The 23,798-nt window shown below is 47.0% G+C and overlaps 1 protein-coding gene across 3 annotated transcripts in view; it reads right to left on the bottom strand.

Moving 5' to 3' along the window:
• Positions 1–23,520, bottom strand: part of NDRG3 (NDRG family member 3) — a 32,339-nt gene extending 8,819 nt beyond the window's left edge. The window contains exons 1-9 of one of the 3 annotated variants that reach the window (XM_019622132.2): positions 23,417–23,520; positions 22,061–22,166; positions 19,454–19,489; positions 3,876–3,981; positions 3,080–3,200; positions 2,526–2,588; positions 2,129–2,189; positions 891–977; positions 318–374 (exon numbers count right to left, since the gene is read on the bottom strand). In XM_019622132.2, the coding sequence (XP_019477677.1) occupies positions 318–374; positions 891–977; positions 2,129–2,189; positions 2,526–2,588; positions 3,080–3,200; positions 3,876–3,981; positions 19,454–19,489; positions 22,061–22,117 (588 nt within the window). In that variant the 5' untranslated portion in view covers positions 22,118–22,166; positions 23,417–23,520. Of the gene's footprint in view, positions 1–317; positions 375–890; positions 978–2,128; positions 2,190–2,525; positions 2,589–3,079; positions 3,201–3,875; positions 3,982–19,453; positions 19,490–22,060; positions 22,167–23,195; positions 23,304–23,416 lie in introns of those variants that run through there. The other 2 variants (XM_010722229.3, XM_010722230.3) reach the window with 2 other exon arrangements.
• Between the last annotated feature and the right edge of the window lie 278 nt (positions 23,521–23,798).

The following is a 23,798-nucleotide window of genomic DNA, read 5'->3' as shown; positions in this document are numbered from 1 at the left end:
GTACTGTCTGCCACGTGTTTCTGCAGACACTTCCCTGGGCAGCACAAAGGAAGATGTTCTGCAGCACTGACAGAGTGGGGCACTTCTTTCTTTGCCACATCTGGGGTCTGGAGACAGCCAAGTCAGTGCAACTGTGAGGATGCACCTGCTCCCCTCAGCATGCAAAACACTGATGCAAGCTTGCCACAGAGAGATGACAACACTGTCTGTGGCAACCCTTATTTGATGGACCAGGGCTTCTTCAGAGCATGTACATCTAGAAGTCAGAGGTCCATGTGAGGTTGCAGGGGCAACATTAACACTTGTTGGTTACTTACATGTCCAAAGTGATGTGCCAAGACAATATCCACTATGTTGGTTGTCCAGCCTGAAAACTGAAGAGTGAGAATGAATGAGGATGCTGTTTCATTAAGACTTTCAAAGCAACTCAAGAGATTAAAGAAAATAACAGAAAACTTTTCAAGGGATATGAGAAACAAATGCCTGAAGTTTGGGATGGACTTACAAGGCTTCAAAGAAGCTCACAAAACAGACAACTCTCCAGAAATGTGGAAACTTTAAACAACTGCAGATAACTAGAATAACAGAATTATTAAAAGATTTGCTCAAACTCAGCCAGATGAATCCTGAAAGCACAAGTACTAAATCAGAGGAAAGATCAGTGCTCAGAAGCAACTCATCTTCATGTATTTACCAGGATTACTCACTCACACATGATCACACCCACTCCTGTTTCTATGGTGTAGGTCCTGCTACACCCAGACCAAGGACACAGGGGAAGAAATGAGATTTTGCAGTTTTGGTCATAAAATTCCTGTACCTTTTTCTTACTCTACACACTGTCATTAAGCACTATGGAGAGAAGGTATGTAGGGGCTGGAAAATCTCACCTTGGATGCTGCCCAGTCAATCCAGCCTTTTGCACATGGATCTACATTAATAAGCACCAGTCCCTCCACCAGGTCTGGGTGGCTGAGCTGTGGGAAGAGAGCACAAGCACGCTCAGAAGGACGGCTTAAGCCACACTGGGAGGTGCATCAGCTGCAAGTTTCTTGCAAGAAAAAGACCCCTCCCCTTGCTCCAGCCTGCCTTTCCTGAACCCTACAGTCTCAAACACTTAGGAACTGCTTGTGAACACAAAACCAATCAATCTAACAGAAGTGGAAAGCTTCAAGCTCTAGGCTCACTCAAAGGCTGAAATTTTAGTGAAGCTCATGCTTTGTTCCAGTGCACCAGTGAAGCAGAAGGAAACAACTCTGCCCCTCAGAAGGAAATGATCTGCAATCCACGTAGCATGGCAAGGGCTTTCTAACACTTCACTGAGCCACATTTTGAGCGAATTCTTTACTAAGCCTCATAATTACACAAGATACAAAAAGTAAGGAACAGAGAAAACACCAGTGACTTAAACTCAACTAAGCTGTCTCCTAACAAAATCCTGACTACAAGAAATGGGAAGCAGAGATTTTTTTGTAAGAGGGGCAGCTGCATGTGGCTTTAAGAGGCAATTAGTGGCCTAAACCATGAGCAACTCTCTGCACTCAACAAATTCAAGCAAATTTTACTGAGAATGTCACAGTTCGGTGTCTGTTTTTAGAACTATCCCTGAATGATTCATGTAAATACCTGGGCTGTGTCCACTGACTTTACATACTCACAAATACTCCATCAGGGAAAAATGTAGAAGTAAGTAATGTGCCTCTTTGCTAAAGGTAGAGTGCTAAATTCTCTTCCTTTCCACTGAAAAAGCACACTTGTCATCTGTGCTAGTCCATAGCACATCACCAGATCAACTGTTTGGTTCTCCCAGCACTGGCAGCAGCAGACAGTAGTGCAGTCAGAGGGTATTTGTGAAGACACCACTACCTTCATTGTTTTGTTTACAACCAATCATTCTGAGGCTTGGCATTTCTAGCTCTGCTGACTCAAAGACATCACACTGCTATCTTTCCATACCTGACATAGCTTCAGTTGCTTCAATTTAACCATCTCGATATGAAGAAGCTCTCGCAAAGTTCCCTGCATGCCTACTGTAATTACTGCTACTTTGTCCATGCCCCACACATGGTCTGTTTGATAAATAAAGACCCCAGCTCATATAAGCCACAAGGAATGAAGAGATACTTACTGCACACCTGCTGAGGACATATGCGCCAGCTCCCAGCCCAATCCCAATGAAGCTTTTCAGGCTGAAATATAGGCATTTTACCATTAGTAAGACTAATCTAAGCCCGCAGCTCAAGTATCCCAAAAGGCAAAGCTTTTCCCCTCCTCTGAACAGTACCCAGCTGTTCACTTATGGTTCATTTCCAAAATGACCCAGCAATGATTCAGCAGCCATAAATTGTCTCATGTGGCAGACAATGATCTCAGCATGAGAACCAGACAGAGATACACAGGTTAGGAGGCACTCAGGCCCCTTGGGACAACTCAGTGGGCATATCAGATATTTCAAGCATTGACAGAGGGAGGTACTGGAATGGTTGCATCCAGCTAGCTCATCCTCTTTTTTTTCAGAGACTTACTTCAGGTGTGTCAGAACCGCAGGCAGCATTTCAGCCAGTTCATCCATAGTGGGATACTGGTATCTGAAAACCAAGAGAGGCTGAAATCAAAGCACCTTCAAATACAGCTCATCAGAAGTTACCTCCCAATTCTACCCAACATAGGAGATTCTACAGTGATACTCTAGTGATAGGTCATTATTCTACAATGATACTGCAGTCCAGGAAGCAACACGGATCCCAGCTCTCAAAGCAAGACTAACAGAAGGCTCTATTTGGGCAGCCAGGCATCTGTGGGAGGATGGACAGACAGAGGAACGGCAGACTGCAGTGTGCTGGGCTCATGCTCAAGTCAGGGAGCTGGTGCCAGTGCTCACCACTAGCAAGAGCCATAGTGGCGGGAGAATCCCTTGCATATCTCTCTGGAAGCTTCCTTATCTTCCACTTCCTCTGCTCCTGAAAGCTGCTTCCCACCATGTCCTGCCCTAGCAGTCCCAGTTGGCTTAAACTAGGTTCTACCACAGCCCAGACTGCAACCATGTCTGGAACTACAAGTGTCTCCACAGAGCTTGTACCCAGATGGGAAGGGGGGGGCTCCCTCCTGTTGGCCTGGCGCATCCACATGGCACACAGCAAAATGGTGAGTGATCTCCTGCATATCTTCAAAGTTAAAGAACGCATTGAAACAGGATTTGTCTGCAAAAGAAAAAAAAGACATGAGGCATTCCCTGAAGAAGTTTTACTGTCATCCAAACATCATGGCACGCGCTTGCACAAGCCCAACCTCCATGCTGATTCTGTGGGACAGGGGGTGCTGGTGACAGTGCTGCTCTGCCCCACTGACTGCACGGCAACGAGTCTTAGCAAAATAACTGAGGGCAGACAGGCAAACACCACCCAGCATGCATGCCTAGGAAAATTGTGCCCTGTAGTGCTTGAGCATTTGTGGTGCATACTGAGGAGCACCTATGTGAACATAACACCACATATGGAGTGGGATGGGGAGAAAAGAGCAGCTGAGCCCACTACAGACATTATAGCACTTCCTCCGCCTTATAGAAGGGACTTGCTCACCTCCACTGTTCAGGGGAATGGATACCTCAAGGTGAGCAGCTCTATCAAACACTGCTGCAAGCCAGCTAAAGCCCTGTAGCGTGGTGGATCCATTTTCACTCCAGCCCCATCTATTGAGGGCTGTTGGAGGGCAGGGGCATGCCCCATGCTCTCTCTCAAATAGACCTTTATCTTTGTACCCTGGAATAATTTGTCCCATCTCAGGTCTAGGCCAGTCCCAGTGCTCGCCACATTCAAATGATAAAACAAGCACAATCACAAACACTTTTTCATAGTCCTGGAAATGCAAGGACTTACGGTTGAGGCCAATGTCATGGTATGTGAGGATGACAGGTCTGTTCCCCTTGGGTGTGCCTCTCATGGTGACATGAACCACTCCGAAAGCTGTCTCAATGTCATGTTCCTGTAGAGAGAGAAGAAGCAGCCTCAGCATTATGCATACTGGCTGTCCTATGGGAACCCCAGCAGCAAGTGTCTCATCCATATTTTACCACTGCTGCTCTGTCCACGTCAGCAACTTTGTCAGACCTCTGTCTTTCCACAATCACTGCCAGAACAGGTTGCTTTTGTACAGATATGTGAAGGGTTTGGCGCTGTGCCCAAGATCTCATCTCAGTGGGTGATGTTGCTGCACAGTAACGAAGGCTTGGTGTCATCTGTCAATCTGTCTGTCCATGGCATCACAAAAGCAGCTCCTTTCCTGCAGTCAGGGAGTGCCCTTCACTCCCTAGCTGGCATCCCTCTCCCTATTGCAGCCTACAAGCCTCTGCTCAGCATGCTTACTGCCCAAACCACTGGGATCATTATGCTGAGGGGCAGCTGAGGGAGCACAGCGATGCCAGGGAGGCTGCCAGCAGCCCCAGCCCTGGGGACCATACCTGAACACTTTGAAACTGCAGAACACCAGAGAGCAATAAGAGCCCAGCTCTGCAGACCCAGCCACTGGCTGCGTGGGATGCTGGCACCCAGGGTATTGGATGAGAGCCTCGCCCCTTGTCTCAGAATTGTGGCAACAGAAGCAAGCTGCCAGAGTCACCCTACCCAAAGGAGCCCAAATCTTCTCCCTGCTTGGCTGTGCAGCCTGACTTTCTGTCCTGCAATCCTTCTTGCAGTGCAAACCACCTCTGGCTGACCCCATCCTCAGAGAACTGCTGGGTTTTACTTGCATGCTGCTGTTGCACTGCACACATGGAAAAGCCAGGGTGCCCAGCAAGCAGCAATGAGCTGCCTGCACTGCATGTGCAGTGAGGTTCTCCAGCACGAGTCTCTGCCTCTTGCTGCCTTTTCTCGGTGCCCCGTGCTGCTCTGCTACGGATGGGACATGTCCTGCTTTGTGCTCCAGTCGTACTCTCACAGCCACAGCAGCAGTCCTCATTCTAGTGTTCAGAAAATTAGTAGGTGTGAATCAGTCCTCTGCCATATCTGGCAGCTTTTGGAGGGGGCCCAGGCTGCCCACTGGGAGTGCTGCTGCTGGAGCAGCTGGGAGCAGCAAGCTCCTGGGATTGCCCAGAGAGGGCCAAAGCAGCAGCAGCCTGCAGCACGCCACATCCAAGCGGACCAATTGGCTGGCTGCCATGGAAAGCAGGGCTCTGCCATAAGCAGCTTTAACTCACTGACCTGGCAGGAAGCTATCCAAACTACCCAGCTGCTTTTTTTTTTTTAATCTGACTTTGTTAGATTTCTGCCAGGTCAGTGAGTTAAGAAGCTCACAGGGAGGTCTGACAAATGCTGGTGCGGGCTCCAAGCCAGACAGAGTGCACAGGCTGACCGAAGCAATAACCCTGCCCTGAGCAGCCCGGTCTGACTGACTCACATCCCGTGTATCTGCAGCCCCCAGAGGTCTGCGAGGGTTTTATAGGCAGCAACAAAAGGTCAGCCATCGAGCAGGAGCCCAAAACTCAAACCGAGCTAACAGTGAGAAAGGCACAAAAACAACAAAAGATCTGAAGACATTAAAATAGTCAGCAGTTCGGTGCCTTTTCTGGAATTACACTCTCTCTCACCGCCAGGGTCACATGCACTGCTACCAGGTCAAAGACTGGAGAAGGTACTCGAAACAGAAGCATCCAGCTCTCTTCAGTCCTGTGGTTCCAGCACCTTGATGTGCTTTATACTGCAACAGCTTGCATTTTTGTGCAGGCTTTGTGTCCAAAATGTGAGCTTCCCTTAGCTCTATGGTAGGAGAGGGAAAGAGTTTCCTTGAGCTAAAAAACAATCCTTGCTCTCCCACTTACTTTGGTTTTGTAAATTAAATAAACTGAGATTTCAGCAGATTTCTTCAGTGAGATTTCTTCTCACTTACTGAGAAGAGGGTTCTCACAACGCTGCTGGGCACCAGCCCAACACAGAGGGTCTCACCTCCCCGATCTTTCAGCCACATTAACAGCTCAAACAAAGGGAACGTCCACTGGCGCTGGGAAGCACCTTGAGAAATGCCATCCTCAGCAAAGCTCAGGGAGAAGCACTGTGAAAGCAGTAAGATGCTACACGAGCAAACATCTTGCTCTATCAACTGAGCCAGACACTACACTCAAGAGAAAGGTCTCCATGTTCACTTTTTTAACAACACACTGCAACACCGAGCTGATCTCCTTCTCAAGATTTCTTAGAAGAAGACCGAGCTTCACTCCCAGCCTCCTTGCATATACTTCCCGCTTCATTTTTCCAGTGAACTCCAATTTCTCTGAAACCACGCCCTGGAGCCATAGGGCTTTTCTCTTCATCTGTGATGGAGGAGGACAAAAACATGCTCAGACATCAACCATCTACACAACACACACGGCTTCCCTGCCACCTGCTTCCCTCCACAGTCTCCCACATATCAGAGCCAAAGGATAGCATGAGGTAGGTGCTTAATATAGAGCTTAGGTATCACATTCTAGATGACAACAACAGTCACTGCACATGTGAGATACAACTGCCACCTCAAATTGGCCAAGGAAAGCAGAAGAGGTTTTTATTTAATTACTAGGTTATTAACACTCCAAGCATGGAGCAGACAAACTCAGCCACAGCAGATAGCTCCCTGTACACAGCCCTGCCTGCTGGCCACACAGCGTGAGCCCTGCCTTGTTGCACTGCACACGTAACCACTGCCCACCTAAATTTCTGCCTGTTTGCCCACTGCTCCTGTGCTGGAAGCTCTCAGACACCAATCTCCTTCATTTCTCAGGTGCTGCTGTGCGTGGGTTCTGGTCCCTGCTCAGGGCAGCTCCAACATGCTGCACCACTGCAGCCCCCATGGACACCCCAGGATCGCTCCCTGCAGCTGCACAGCAGCAACCTGAGCAGCGGGCTGGTCGGCAGCACAGGAGAAGGCAGGTGGCAAAGATGTGGCAGGAGACAGTCAGATTTTAACAAACGTGCTGTCTGCAAAATAAGGGAGGTGAAGGCAAGAGATGGTGATGATCTACAGCTGTGTTTTGAAACGCTTGAGAACGTTTGATTTTCACTTAGAGACTGGAAACTTTGTCAGGTTTTTCTGAAGAGATGTTATCTTCTGCCCTCATTTGTACAGTACAAAAAAACAGCCAGCAGCCACAGCACCGCGCTGCAGGAGGGAAGGCAGCGGCGGCTCTTGCTGGCCGCAGGGCCCAGCCCATGACGCAGGCCCGGCGCACAGCAGCGTGCCACTGGCCACATGCCGGCAGCTGCTATTGATCAGCCCAAACCCTGGAACCACGCTTCGGAAATTAGCAGTGGAAATTAGCAGTGCCCTTGGGGCGTGTGTGAGAAGCGCCCTGATGGAGGAGCAGCAGGGACGGAGCCGGGCAGAGCAGCTGGAGCTGGCCGCACCGCACCGCAGGTCCAGCAACCCGCTGGTCTGATAGAAAGAGCGGGCGCTTTGGGAAAACAGAGCAGGGCAGGCACGCAGTGACACAGCCTCAAAGATCTGCATCTTGGACCCTTCATTTTCCAAACCTGCAACCATCTGTAGCTGAACGGAGACTTAAGTGAACTGGAGGAATGGCTTCTGCAGTCACCCTAAGACCAGAAAAGCCGAAGCAATAACGTGCAGGCAGTGCACATCCTTCCCCTACCTTGCACCTGCTGGTTTTGCCCTCAGCTTGGAAGGCAGCGAGCAGCCAACCCCACTGCTACAACCCACAGCAGTGACACCACACAGCGAGTTGGATTGCCCTTCACCCGTCCCCTCTCCTGGCTGAGGTTCTCCAGCCTGTATGGCCGCCCCGGTGCAGTGGCTTCTGTCTGCCTGCACTGCTGGTGCCCGTCTCGCTCCATCCTTCCTGAGCTGAGGGGCTGGCAGAATGTCAAATGTGGGCGTGATGTGGATTTATACAGGAGCACAATGAGGTTGCTTTGTTCTCTGTTCCTGATAAACAAGAATTGATTTGCTTTGTTGAAAGCCTTGAGCCCTGTGCTGACATTTCCACTCATCTCTCGTAATGTCTTATTGCTTCTGGGTTATCACCAGCCCTGAGCCCACTCCTGTATTCCACTGCAAGATGGTTTGACTCAATGAGCACCACGTTTACATTTACCCATAGGCAGATAAAAGTTGCCACTGTACCTTTCATCACTTTTTCCAGGTCATTTAGGAACAGGTTTAAACAGCACAGAATCCACCACATTTCTCCAAAGCACCTCTCTAGTGACCTCATACTACTATGAAAATAACTAACTTCTGTTCTTTAACCAGTATTTAATCTATGAAAGAACCTCTCCACTTAATCCCATATCCCACAAGCCCCTTAAGAGCCTTTTGGTAGGGAGGCTTGTCTTTTGGAAATCCAAGTAGGTTGCATTAACTGAACTGCCTTTATTTGTATGTTACCAACCCCTCCAAAGGACTCCACAGCTCTGCAGAGCACAACTTCCCCTCACAGACACTATGCCCAATGTTCATCTACAGGATCTGCTAATTGCACTCCCCGCTAGCTGTACCAGCCTGCAAGGTACAGCTGGTCAGTGAATTCCCAAATCTTCCCCTTCTAAAAATTGTGATGCAGGGGAAGCACTGCAGCCCTCAGGCAGCTTCAACAGAGGAATGTAACCTCTCACTTAACAAGCCAATTCTTAAACTCATTTACTGCTTCTGGGTTGATACAAGCCACCCTGACACCATGCTGTAAAATCATGCCTTTTATTTGTTTTATAGTCTCTGCAATGGGCACTGCGGTTTCAGGCAGGCTCTCTGCTGACTCCACCATGGTAACCTCCGAGCTGCTCCATGGCAAGCTCACACACAACAAAAAAATTAAGTTCAGTTTTTCTGATACAGCTAGATCTACTCCAAGTCCTTCCTTCAGAGCCCGAGCAGCCAGCAGCACTCTGAACTCTGACATGTTTCCATGGCTGATAGCTTTGAAACAGGACAATCAATTCCCCCCCTTGATGGGGGGGGAATTCCCCTGTGCCTGCTCTATTCATACATTTAATCTGCAGTAGTTTGTAACCTTTTAAATTTCTCCTGTTTTTTAAAAAAAGCTTTTTGTCGTTGTTGTTGTTGTTTCCAACAGCCTCCATGCCCTTCTGTTTAGTCATGCTGGCTTCCTTGCACCATTTCTCACATCTGCTGTGATAGATGGAGGGCCTTTGCTCTTTGCCACTATTTTGGTGTCCTTAAGAAGTCCCAGTACTGCTGCAAAACTGCAGATCTTAACTGCCCAGCTAAACTTATTTTCTGCAAGATTTTCCATTTCTGTGCAGCACTTGGCTAAAACTTCTGAGCACAGAATCAAATGAAGCTCTCTTCTGGAAAGGGTGTTGACCTGAAGCACGTTATGGTTCCCATCGTACAACAGCTCTTTGAAGAATGTTTTGAATACATTTTTCTTCCCTGCTCAGAATCTCTGCTTTTTCTCCCCAGGGCTCCCAACCCTGTTGCTCCGAAGAAGTCTGCATCTAGAAATGGAGTCTTAGCGCTGTGTCCTACTGTCGTATCTGCCTGACTGACAGAGGGCAGCTGAGACCAGCCAGCAAAGTCACTGAAACAACAAAACATAATTCTCCTATTTAGGTCTGGGAATTTTAATCCAAGGGGAACCTGTGGTATTCACTGATGTAATTTAGAGTCAAATCAGATCAACAAACTTCCTGCAACACCCACATGCATCTTTCATCACTTGCAATTACCCTCTCCTCCCACACTGCACCCAGGTATGGCTCCCACTGTCACAGTCCACAAAGACGGCTCTCAATTCTCCTCTGTGGTCTCAGACAAGAATACAATAACCCTGGCAGAACCCAAACAAAACTGAGATTTGGGGTGCAAGTTCTTGTTACAGATTGGCTGACTTGAAGACGTGCAGTTGAGAGGAGAACTGCCCTCAGCACCCTGCCCTCCCCATGTGCAGGGCAGCCCGCAGTCACACAGACACCTGCAAACAGGCTGCAGGGCAGGCTTCCTTTTCCCTCTACATCAGGAGCAGCTCACCCTGCAGCCACAGGACTTCTGGAAGGCACGCACTGGGAGTGCAGACATGGTGGCACAGGCACTGACTCAACTCACCCTAGCTCTACTGTTAAGAACTACTCTCTGGTAGGGGCTGGGCAGAAGAACACAGCAACTGTCAGACAAAGGTCAGCAATGCCACCAACCACCTCCAGAAGTCCTGTGATTTCAGCAGTGTGCCTTATGGTCCCAGCTCCTTTTAACCCCTTATGTCTCAGAAAAGGAAACGCTGTGAACTTCAAAGGGTTCAGCATCAGGTGATAAGACACAGCCTGACGGCAGCTTTAAATCATTTTAGATAAAACATAGATATAGGAATTGCTGGGAGCTATTCCTTGCTGGGGATTTGCAGGTCAGTCGAGGCTGTGACATTATCCTATTTGGCCTTAACATCTTTGAATGATTCTTAAACTGAGGAAGCAAACACACATCAAAACATGACTGCCAAAGTACAAATTTTCTGTGGGCTGAAGACGGGAAGAAGCGGATGCACACCCAATGTGGCAAAAAGTTCACCCGGGGGGACCTTCTCTGACTGCTGCCTGCTGCTCCTGGCCAGAAAGGGAAGCAGTATTAGGTGCCACAGAAGACTCCAAATATTAAGAAAAATCAGCTCTCACAGAGGAAACCTCCAAAAGCAGTTCCAGAGGCAGTAAGGCTTGATTGGAGCCCAGAGCCTGGGGCAGTGAGCAGAGGGAGCTGGGTGCAGGGCTGCGGCAGCCCCTCTCTGAGCTGCCCTCCCTCCACTACAGCTCTGTACAGAATCCAAAGCTTAAGCTTTAGAAGTTATTAAAGTCTGAAGTAAACAATTTGTTTCACAGTGGGAATGATTAACAATGAGAATTCAAATTAGCAGTGCTTTTCACAACTAATTTATTAAGCTTCCTTTCTGGCATTGCCAGATGAGTCCTACTCACAGTGTGAGGCTGCTCAAAGTTCAATATTATTTTCCTGGAAAAAATTAGAATTGATTTTATTTGGAGATTGAAAACAAAGAATACATCTGTCAAATCTTATCCATCTTATGGTTTCAGGTCTGGTAGAACATAACGCAGCAAGGTGTCTGCTGCCTACATTCTCCTTGCAGCCCAGAAGGCCAACCTGACCTGGGTTGCATCCAGACAAGTGTGACCAGCAGGTCGAGGGAGGTGCAGCCCCTCTGCTCTGCTCTCCTGAGACCCCACCTGGAGCACTGCGTCCAGTTCTGGAGCCCCTGACACAAGAAGGACGTGGAGCTGTGGGAGCAGGTCCAGAGGAGGGCCATGGAGACGAACAGAGGGCTGGAGCACCTCCTCTATGAGGACAGGCTGGGAGAACTGGGGCTCTGCAGCCTGGAGAAGAGAAGGCTCTGAGGAGACCTTCCAGCAACCTTCCAGGACCTGAAGAGGCTGGAAGACTCCCTGGAAGCACTGAAGACCAGGCTGGATGGGCTGTGAGCAACCTGGGCTGGAGGGAGGGGTCCCTGCCTATAGCAGGGGGTTGGAAATAGGTGATCTTAAAGGTCCCTTCCAATCCAAACCATTTTATGATATGATTCTATGATATTGTGTTGTCTTGCTCTTTGTTACAGCTGCCCTCAAATTTCTACACATTACTAAAACAACAACACAAACCATGCCTATAAGCTAAGGAAAAGAAATTGTACGACTGTGAGGCATCACCATCTGGTAACCCTTACCATTACAGTACCACAGACCTTAATGCAGTTTGCATGCAAGTGCTTACCACCTCCTCTCCATGCAACATTATTTTGGAAATAGTAGAGCTAAAGGAGATGGCTGCGTGGGAAGCAAGCCTAAATCAGATTCAAAGCAACATCTTGAACTAAATTATTCATTTCCATACAGAGCAGGAATTTATTAATAGAAAACACAATATGATCTATGCAAGCAGGCAATGGTTTCGAGTACTTTGTGTAATTGGATTAAGTCTTAAATTAGAGAATCGCTGGGTGAGAACCAAGAGCAGCAGCAGAACAGGGTGTGTAATCTGGTTACATAAACACGAAAGCATCAGGGGACAAAGGTGCTGCCGGGCTATCCCCAAGCTACTATTCTATATACAAACAAGCTTTCATGTGCTGCTGTTGCAGAGGCACATGATGTTGAAGGACAGACCGAGTCCATCTGCAACCCTAACTCTGTCAGCCCAGAGGGAAATGGGAAGTCACCTCCAAAATCTGTCAGAGAACAGGTCAAGGCTCTGCAGCCAAATGAACTGAAAGCAAGTGACCTTTAACAGACACATAGCTGACAGGTTGGGCTTGGGTTCCAAAATCAAAGAACAAACTCCCCAGGACCACAGAATGCTGAGCCCAATAGCAGCTAAGCAGTTAATGACAACACCTGTGAGCTGGAAACAGAACAAACGAAGAACTGTGCTCTTCCCTCTTCTGCCCTGTGCTCTGTAAAGCTGGTAAGGCCACTGCTTTCTTGTGCTCCAGTAAAGTATCCAGAATTTTGAGAGAGGCACTCAGCATGGGCGTAGGCATGTGTAGTGCTTCTTCCTCATGTTCCAAGGGTAAATCCCCTCTTCCACAACTAACACAGGAAAACTGCAGCTTTCTAGCTCAGAGTGAATGAGCCCACCCAGAGATCTGCTCGTCTGCACAACCTTGCAGCAGGTCAGCTGTTTCCAGCACTGCCATCACTGTTTTGAGTCAGTGGAGTCTTCTGACACTGAGTCAGTGTTTTGAGCCTTCCCTAGGGCTGCAAATAGAAGAGGCTAATGCCTCCAGCCCCTAAACAGTGGGCTCAAAGTGCCATGTCCAGCACACACACAGTATTGTAAACATGAATCCTATACAAACATGACCTGAATGCGCTATAATACGCAGGCAAGTCTAAAACTTTTGGCATGACCACTAGACCCCAGACCATCTTAAACCCTCAAAAACAACTTGAAAGATGAGCCAGGGCTCACACTTCCAGCCAAGGTCAGCCTGTCTGCAGACACAACGTGCTGAACTGCCTAGTGCTGAAGACTAGGAACATCTTAAAATCTTTTGAAGAGAAAGCATGGAGATGCTCTGTGCTTCCAAACCTGCAGTGTCCCCAGGAATTAGAACTGTGTCTAACTGCATTGAGTTGTAACTAGTACCACAATCACTCACTAGCTGCTCTGAAACACCATTAACAGGTGTTGCGTAATGGATGGAAACAGATCAATCACTGTTGGTGGGAAAGCACCATTCATTTTTCTGAAGGCAGGAAGGAGGCAAAGCCCTTTCTCAACCTAAAGCACATACATTTGCCGTGATGAAAGAATTCACAGAGAGGAATAAAATTAAAAAAAGCACAGGAACCTCCAATACCTCTTCTGTATAAGCAGCTGCTTTCGTACATTGTCACAAGCATTCTGAAAGCAAGAACATATTTACATAAATCCCACAGAAAGTTCATATTCAGACATTTAAGAATGAACAGTATGAGTAACATAAAGTCCAGGCAGTGAAAACCCTCCAGAACTCAATATGGCAGTGTCACACAAAGAGGGAGCTTTTAGATGGAGAGCCTGAGATGGGAGGAATTGGAGGGAAGCTTCCCAACAAATAAGAGCTATTGATAAATAAATCAGAAATAAGATTTAATTTTCATCATTTTTAGCCTCGTATTTCTGTCGCTGGCATGTTAGCAGAAGTCAAAATCAGTATCTTAGTGATGTGACACTAAAAAGATAAGGGGCAGCTTCTCCTTTAGTAGTCATAAAAAAATCTTGCTTGCTGGATTCAGAACATCTGCATTGTTGTTAATCTCAATCTAGCACTTTCAACAACAGAGCAAACGAGCTCACTGTACAAATTAGAAGCATAAAGGTCTTCAATATCCTAGACAGATATTTCAGTGCTGGTGAGAACAGCTCCTCTGGTATTCATATAGAGAAGCTAAATCCTTCCTCAAAGTGATGAAGTTTCATATTATTTCACTGCAACATACAAAAGATGCTTTATACCACCTTGTATTCAAAGCTGCTGTGTAGTAACCACAAACTGCGTTTAATGGCTTCATTAAAAAATGAACTGTCTTTATCAACAACCTACACAGTGAATTGAGTGCGCCCTCAGCAAGCTTGGAAACAACCCCAAGCAGAGCTGTGCAGCTGATACAACAAAAGAAAGGGATGCCATTCAAATGGATCTGGACAGGATTGAGAAATGTGCCTGAGTGAACCTCATGAGGTTCAACAAGGCCAAACGCAGGCTGCATCACCTGGCCTGTGGCTAATATCTATCTTCGTTGATATTAGGAGAACTCTTTGAGAGCAGCCTTGTGGAGAATGACTTGGGGTCCTGGTGCCGGGCATGAGCCAGCAGTGTGCTCCTGCAGCCTGGAAGGCCAACAGTGCCATGGGCTGCATCAACGGAGCGGGGCCAGCAGGGTAAGGGAGGGGATTGTCCTCCTCTGCTCTGCCCTGTGAGACCTCACCTGCAGTACTGCACCCAGGTCTGAGGCAACCAGCACAAAAAAAATGTGGAGTTGTTGGAGCAGGCCCAGAGGAGGTCACAAAGATGTTCAGAGGACTGGAGCACTTCTGCTACAAAGGCAGACTGAGGGCTTCTTCAGCCTGGAGAAGACTCCAGGGAGACCTCACTGCAGACTTCTAGTACTTGAAAGGTTACAGACAGGAGAACAACTTTTTACACAGTCTGATAGTGATAGGACAAGGGGGAATGGTTTTACACTAAGAGAAGGGAAATTCAGGTCAGATGTGAGGAGGAAATTCTTTACCCAGAGGTTGATGAGGCCCTGGCACTGCTGCCCAGAGAAGTGTGGGTGCCTCATCCCCGGAGGCGTTTGAGGCCAGGTTGGATGGGGGCCTGGGGTGTTGGTTAACACTCGGCTGAACGTGAGCCAGCAGTGTGCCCAGCTGGCCAAGAAGGCCAATGGCTTCAGAAACAGCACAGCCAGCAGAGTGATCGTACCTCTGCAGTCAGCACTGTGAGGCCGCATCTTGAGGGCTGTGTTCAGTGCTGGGCCCTGCCTACGAGAAAGACACTGAGACCATGGAGTGCATCCAGAGAAGGGCAACGGAGCTGTGAGGGAGCTGAAGCACAAGATTATGAGAAGCAGTTGAGGGAATTGGGGTGGTTCATTGTGGAGAAGAGGAAGCTCAGAGGAAACCTCATCACTCTCAACAACTCTCTGAAAGGAGGCTGAAGCAAGGTGGGGGTTGGCCTCTGCTCCCAGGACACTGGTGGCTTCAAATTGCACCAGGAGAGTCTCAAGGCTGGACACTGGGAAAGACTTATTCTCTGAGAGTGGTGAGGTATTGGAATGGGCTGCCCAGGGACGTGGAAGAGTCACTGTCCCTGGAGGTTTTCAAGAAACGTGGAGATGTGGTACTTAAGGACATGGTTTAATGGGCAATATTAGTGGTAGGCGGACAGTTGGATCAGATAACCTTTGAGGTCTTTTCCAGCCTTAATGATTCTATGATCTGGTGGGTGGCAAACAGCCCACAGCCGGGGTTGGGGTGCTGTGATGTTCCTTCCGATCCAAGCTGTTCTATGATTCTATGAAGTTTCTACTCAATGTCTATAACATCAGCTACTGCACATGATGTGTTGTTTCCAATCATCCCTCAATCATCATCATTTCCTACTGCACCAGCAAGCAAAATTAAAGCAAAGACATTGGGCAAGGATATGAAAGCTTTTAAAAATCCAGACTGAAAAGCTTAGAACACATGTATTTGTGGGAAAACACCAAAACAAAATCAGTAGAAACATCTATTTATTTATTGAAAAATTATACCTTGCAATAGAGAAAAGTGACAAAAAATTGCTCAGTAAACTGTCATTAACTTCAAGCATTTTGCTGTAGTATTTCCTATGCCAATGGGAAAACAAGTACCTCTACATTTCCAATTAATTCCAGCAATGCACAACAACAAGTTGTTGTACAGGGGAGCTTTCTTTGCTCTGTCTTGCCTCTTCTGTTTCAGCTGAACTATGTCCTGGATGCATGTCCTGGATTTTCTTATTCCCACCTCTTCCATACCTTGTGAGCTTTCTGCAAATGTTCTGCCAAAACCCAAATCCCTCTCCACACCTCAGGTCCTCATCTGTCTGGTGCATGCTGGAGAGCAAAACACTTCTCTCCCTTCCCGTGGGCGGCAAAGTACTAGCTAGAGATCAAGTTAAATACTAGCTTATGTCGGACTGAAAAATAACACTGACTTGTTTAGTTTTACAAAAATATCAGGGTATTCCTTCATCAGTATTTAGGCAAAGCACCTAGAGAAGGGGGAAGAGATTGAGACTAACTCAGAACACCTCAAAGCAGCTAAAGAGGGTCTGTAGATAATAATAAAAGCACAAAGCACAAGCACAGCTCTATTAACCGTGTAGGTCACCACACCATCTGTCCATCAGAAACCCAGAGCATTTAATCCACCATCTGCCTGCTAACATTAGAAGAAGCCAAACACAGATTTCATTAGGGTACGCATAGCTTTCAAGCAAAATGCAGGTCCCAGATTTAGGTTAATATGTTTTATTTCTGAGAATAACCTAGATTCATATTGATAAAGACCCCTAAGCCACCATGCTAGCTTTCATCTCCACTGCAAACAGTTATGAGATTACGTGGGGGTTGCATCAGCTGATGCCCAGGCAATCTGTTATTTGTCATGGTTAACTGCACCTGCTTGTAGATAAACAGCACAAGAAAGCCAGGGCACCTGTATCTGCAAGGCACTGTGAAGCAGCCAAGCTAAAACCTTCACCCCACATTAACTCAGAATAACAAACTTCAGAGACAAGAGGATGTTTGCTCTGTACAGGGCTGTGTTGGTAGCACCTTGCTGTCAAGTGGGATGGACAGTGGACATTAGGTTATGCAGACCCAGTCCTGGCAAGTTGCTCCAAACTGAAAACAATTACACTGGGAAATTAATGGAACTTCACAATGGCAGCATCCATTCTTTTCCAAAGGAGAAGAAGTGACGCATGCCATAGCTTTACAGAAAGCAGCATCCCTAACCTGTGTGCCTGGCACACACAACTCCCAGAATCACTGCTCAGGCCAACTGCACACTCATCAGCTGGGATCAAACTAAACACTTCTCTCAGTCATAAACAAACACTGACCAACTCCAGAAAATGCTCTGTAACTCCAGCTGCCAGAAGGAGCCCCGAGGCACTGCAGGACAAACAGGCTCTGAGGCCACTGGGTGGGCTCCAGACTGACCACAGCACTGCTCCCAGCAGCCCTGCTGGCCGCCAGCAGCCTGAGCACAGCCCAGGATGTGGCCACCTCGGCACTGCTGGGCCCACTCAGCTCCTTTTCCCACACCGCAGGGCAGCTGCTTGCAGGTCTGTCCTGCAAACCACCCACTGACAGAACTCGAGAAAAATCAATGTGTGAAAGAGCAGCCTTGTTCACTGGATCAGATCTGAGGGTGACTTTTTCACTTGTGTGAAAACGAGCAAGTTCCAAATGATGAAATGAGCCAAGAGCCCAGGCACTGACACTGCTTTATCTCCACCTAAAGTGGCTGGGTTTGGACTTTGTTAGAAAAGTGAAAAGGCCTGAAATGCAAGTGTTTCATCACTGATGCTATGCTTTTCTAGTGCAAACACTACATCGTGTAAGATAATATAAATCCATCCCATAAATCCTCTAAACTCTGCTTCAGAATCAGACAGGGCCCTTGCAGATGCTACAGCTGATGGAGAACATCACTATGCTGCAACTGGAACATCAGCCCTCAGCAATCTGTGGCCAGCTTCTACCTGTTCTCCCTGCAGGATTCCAGACAAATGATACCCTTGCTCAAGAGCTGTTAAGTCTTATGTAAAACAATAGGATCTCCATTTCCCTGAAAGCCCCAGCAATCTCCTTCACTTTGAGTTTCCCCTTCTGAAGTACAGGTGAAGAAAAATCCCACCACTTCCACAGGGCCCTGAACAAGGCAGCTGGCTGTGCTTTACCAGATCAAAAAGCCCTTTTGCACAGGGCAACAGGAGAGCTGGGCTTCCAAGTTTAAACACCATTCCTTGTACTAGCAACTGAGGCAGAACACACAAGGAGCCACCCCACCAGCTGTCTGCTCTGACGTTTGTCAGGGCCTCAGCCAGCCCTGGTATGGCCTCAAAACCCACACCTTGCAGGAAACTTGGAGAAAGGGGAGGCTGGGACATTGGCAGTCACATGAGACACCATATAACTTATTGCTGAGGGAAAAAAAAAAAAAATCTAAATGAATTACCAAGATGCTCCTGCAAGGAACATCTCGTCTCCTGCCCAACTGTTGTCATGGCCACCCGCTCACTGCTGATCTCAATCAAATACAGGCAAGCAACAGGCGTGTCCTTCCCAGCCATGCTCTCCTGGGCCCCTCTGGTTCCCCGGGGCTCTTGCTGCCCACCTCTAGCAGAGATGGAAAAGATGCAGAAATACAGAGACAAGATGATGCAGGGAAGTGTTATTCAAGCCCATTACCTGTTTTTAAACACACTTTTATTAAAACCTATTTAAGCCAAAAAGAACACCGTTACCACCTCTGAGACTGCACACTAGTTACATGTTAAGACTGGTAATTTTTAGTTTTGTAGACTTTAGGATAACATTAAAAGTCACAAGGAATCATGCTAGAACAGTACAGCAACATGTGCCTGCTCAGATGAGATGCACTTGCAGTGTCCTATATCAAGAGATGGAAAAAATACAAAATGTCTTCTTATTACAATTCTGCTCTGCATAGGCTTGCAGAAAGTTTTCTACACTCATCCACATTGACACACTTTCATTCAAAGCTAACTTGTGACAGACCCACCCCCAGCTGCACTGCTGGGGTAATGCAGCCATGGGTGCTTGTCCTGTGCTGTGTAACCACTACAGGCAAGTCAGCATAGGAAATGAGCCTGTGGGCACTATATAGCACTCCACATGTTATTATCTCAGCACTGTGCGCTGCCTAAGCAAGGATGCATCCTGCATCTTGGAGGCTTGTGATGCAACTGCTCCTCTGAAAGAATTATTCCTATAGCAACTGCAGTGCTGAGGCTCATCTCCCCACTACTCTGAGAAGATAACCCCCGCAAAGCGAGCCCAGCTTCGCCGTGACCCAGGCACAGCGGAGCAGGGGTGCTGTAACTGGGGCAGCAGTAACACCTGGTGCTTTCCATCTCCTCTTAACAAAACAGGCAGAGCGTGCACACTCCTCCTTTCCCAGCCAGTGAACCAGATGGGACACGACAGAGCTGCAGCTCATCAGCAGATTGCATCTCTCCAAGGAAATGCCTTCTGCAGCCCACTGCAGAGCTCGTGCAGAGCAGCCTGCCCCTCATAACACACAGTAACAGGCTCTGGTGAAAGGGTGAAGGGCTATTTCTGTCAAACAGACATGTTCAAGTTCTTAAACCTTAAAAGGAATTAATATAAAGACACAACTTTTCCATTACTGACAGGCCACAAGAAGGCTGCCCACAGATCCTTGCCACCTGAGCTCGTCTCACCTGGCAGTCGAAGTCCTGGAAGTTGCGAGCCGCATTCTGTTAAAAAAAAACAACAGAAAACAGACTTTAGCACAGTACTCCAAAACACAGAGCAACTGCACCACTAAGGGTGCCCTGAGAGACCCCTGCTTCAGCACAGCCTGGCAGGGCAGGTCACACTACTGAGTGCTGTCAGATTCTCCACAAGGCTGAGCAAACCACCCGAGACAGCACTTACTGAGGCATTGCCCCTTAGTGCTAAAATTGCAACTAGGGCCATGTATGAGCAACTACAGTACCCCAAACACTTCTAATGGCCAAGTACCCTAACTGCCTTCCACATGTGAACAGATGGCCCTGCTTCCCTCTCCCAGGCTTCATCACAGTTAGTGAGAGTACAGGTTACTAACCACATTCTTCAAAGTTTGTGACGTACAAGTCTTACATAGCTGCAAATCTGATCTATGAATCTCCAAATGTTAAGTACTAAACTGTGTCAGATGTTTCGAACATGATGTGGCACAAAGAATTAGATTCTCAGGATGTAGGAAAACAACATAAAAGCAGCCCTCACGAGATCCTGCATTAGAGAGGATCCTACATTTGATCCTACATTAGAGGAGATTTCTGACCACTCTGTGCCTCTTTCCCTGCTGTGCTAAACACAGCCAGTAGAGTCTCCTCATCTACCAGGATGTGAAGAATTTCAGTCCACCAAGGCCACAGTGAGTAAGAACTAAAAAGAAGCAATGTATAAGGAAATTAGAGACTTCTGTACCCAGCGCTGGATTTGGGATGGTCTGTGGTAAGTGAAGAAGTGAAGGCTGATTAGATTTTCTGCTGAGAAAAGCAGGATTCCTGGTAGGGTTACAAACCAAAGAATACTAAGATGCACACACATCTGTGCTGACACATAAACTGAATCAAATCATCAAATCTAAGGGTAAGGCACATCTTCCAGTCTTCTGAATGTGTGATGGCTGCACTCCAAAGGCAAAGAGCTACCTGGAATCATGAAAGGACATCCCTCAGGGTGGATTGGGATCTCCTGAATTAAGCTGTTGCACTTCAGTAACTTTTCACTGAGGCTATATTAATAGTCACATTTGTCAGAATATGAAGCAATCAGAAGTAGTACAAAAATTCTGAATGAAAATTAACATAATACTGCACTCTTGGTTTTGTTTTGCCAACCATCTTTGCTGAACAGTTGTTATCAATGTAATTATTCGCCTGAAGACATTAGAACTAAATGTCAAGAAATACAAACCATCCACTCTCCCATTTTGTCCTAAGAGCATCTGATTTATGCAGCCACCACTCAAAATCCCTAAACATCCAGCAAGAGTGGGAATAATTAAGTGCCATTGGATAGGTTTCCTGATCACGTTTCAGACAGTACTCCCTTTTTCTGTCTTCCAACTAAATGGGAACACTTTAAGTTGATTTTTTCTCCACTTCAGTGAGCCTGAGTAAGGTGAATGTATAGAGTTCAACGCATTTTCCTTCCCTGCAGCTGTTATTAGGCATAACTTACACACAAATGCTACAGTGTTTGGATTCTTTAAAAGTCAGGTTTGTATCTTCCACTGACTTAGATTCAAGACAAATCAAAGCCAGGACTCAGTATTTCCCAGTAGCATTTCCTATAGTTCAGTGACCAAGCTGCACCCACTTCTGTATCCCAATCAATTCCACTGTTTTTAGAGTTTGAGCATTAAGATGCCATAGCTCATTTTCTCTATACAGTAACTTTTGTATATGAAGAGTTCACAAGCACCTTAGGAGTTTTTACTGTACTATTTCTGGCCATCAATTCATTTTGGTTCATGAAATCCTACCTCTAAACTGGGTTGATCAGCAAAAATCTGAGTGAACGGCCAGCTCAGTACTTCTTGGACTCTGATACGCAGCAGAGTACACAGGTTATGGCATCAACTCCATGAGTCCACAGACTACGTCTGGAAAGTATGTGTGTATTACACAAAGCCCAAAAGCATCAATGAGAACCAGATCTCAGAGATGGTAGCTCTCTGAGACATTTCTTTTGTTAAAAGAAAGCGTAAGGATCAGAGCCACAGCTTATTTCTCATCCCTGTGCAGAGTTCAGCCCAGTTCTGAAGCCATCTGTGTACTTTTTTTCCTACTACAATGTTATATATTTTCTGTAACTTCAAATTGGAGGCAAGGAAATGAAATATCACTTTGTATTTACCTTTCTGTTTGTTGGCTAGCACCACAAACAGATAATTTGGAAAGACAAGATTACATGTCAAAAAAGAAAACGTATTGCGAGCCAAGGTTTCTCCAGCATGGAGTTACCAGAGGTTCTATAGTTCACCACACCAGGAATGGTGTCACCCTTCTGACTTCTGTCAGACTTTCACAAAGCCCAGCACTGGCACGATGCACTGTTTGGCTGGGATATCAAACTGCCTTGAACGGCGGTGGTCCTTCTTCCCTCGAAACTTTGGAAGGGCATACTGTGGTGCATTACCAGAGTGGGGAAGCAATTACTGTTTTTAGTGCTTCAGGTACTTCAAACTGTAAGCAGACAACCAGGGCTCCCTGGTAGATACAAAGTCAGCTGGAGCCCAGCTGCGAGAGCAATGGAGCAGCTAGCATTACCTTGTCGTTCAGAAGCGGTTTGATCTCTGTCAGCTGAACATCCTGCAGCTCATCCATGGCGCCGTAAGTGGAATCTCTTAACCCTCACAGCAGCCAGTGAGCGATTCTGAAACAAACACATATGGTTAGCAACAGAATTACAAAAGATACTGGGCAAAGAATGCTGCAAACTCTTTTATTAGACACACATATGCCCAAACTGAAACTTGCCAGCAGCTGGTTCTCAGCACAACGTGCAGTATCTGTAATAGGAGAATGCATGCAAACGGTTGTGCTTGCTCACACTGTCCCTGCACATCGCCTTGCCTCCCAGAAATCATCCTAGAAAGCTCATGTCTTTTTATTCAGAAAGCCTGGCTCCACTTCCACACAATGCCATAGGCTGCCTGGAAATGAACTGAGATGACTGATCAGCAGAGTGAAAAACTGTGTTCATGAATACTGACAATGCCAGAGTGTTTCAAGGAGGGCTAATCTGCAGATGAAATAAAGAAGTCAGAAACATAAGCAGGGACAAGAATAGGCATGTGGTGGGCTTCCTGGATGCTAGCTGAGTGTGCTAGAAAAAGACTCAGATGCCATCACAAATCAAATTCTTTGTACAACATGATATTGCTGCAAACCACAGAAGAAAAAAGTGGAACAAGAGCATTGCAACTGTGCTGCTGCAGCCCCTGTAACCCCACAGCCAGATGCACTGCCCAGGAAGGAGGGCGTCCCTCACAGCACAGCACACAGGCTGGGCCTTCTCTTATTCCCCTGCACTAGGACAAACTCTGGTGTGGCTTGAAGCCAGCGTGGACAACACAAATCATTGTGCCTTTCACCTGTGAAAACCAGCCATAGCAACATCTCTCTCTTCTAGCTCTTTTGCTCTGAGCAACTAAATTTTTCTGATTTTTTGTTCAATTCTGAAATTTCCAGGAAACCAGTTCATTTACAGGTAAAATGTCCCCTTGCCCCACACTGATATTTTACTTGGAAGATCAGTAAAAACAGTTATATGAGTAGACAGCAGGCCCCAGAGGATGAGCTAGCTCTAATTGTGGCAAGGAGTTACTAAGACCAGAGATATTTTGTTCTAAGGAATAACAATTCCTATACACCCTGGAACTGATAAGAGCTCAATACCTACCTGGTTCTGTCAAAAATTCAGGACAAGGATCCCACTACCTTAGAGGCATCAGAGGAGTTTCAAACAAGCATCACAAAGCTCAATTTGCAGCACTTATTCCTCTGTGAGTCCCAGGCTCACTCCCTGCACGTCTGTGGACAACAGAGAGGCTGATCATCCCCTCCAATGAGCAGAGAACTCTGAGCAGCAATTGCTGTGTTAGATCTCTCATAGATACTCACACTGGAGCTTCCCAGCTGCTGCTCCAAGCTTCTGCTCCAAGCTCCACTAGAGCTTCCCCTGAGCCATACCTGGAGCAGTAACTGCACCAGTCTGCCCTGGTGCTGATACAAGTGTAGCAGTCCTTGAAGCACCCACAGTCCAGAGAGAGACTTTGTGTATCACATGCACTACTCTGTAAATCATTTGTTGTATGAGAATAATAAACTAAGTAGATGTTGCAAGTAAGGATTATGAAATGCTTTCATCTCACCAACCTCGGTTTCATACTTGGACTCCAGATGCAGCTGCAGTGCACACAGTAAACAACATTACACTGAAACTAATCTGCTGCTTATCTTCCTGCTCCAAATACTGTTTGCAGTCGGGGGGCTCAGGGCTAAG

Source organism: Meleagris gallopavo, chromosome 22 (genome assembly GCF_000146605.3).
Source record: "Meleagris gallopavo isolate NT-WF06-2002-E0010 breed Aviagen turkey brand Nicholas breeding stock chromosome 22, Turkey_5.1, whole genome shotgun sequence".
NCBI lineage: Eukaryota > Metazoa > Chordata > Aves > Galliformes > Phasianidae > Meleagris > Meleagris gallopavo.
This window is presented reverse-complemented; position numbering and strand designations above follow the sequence as displayed.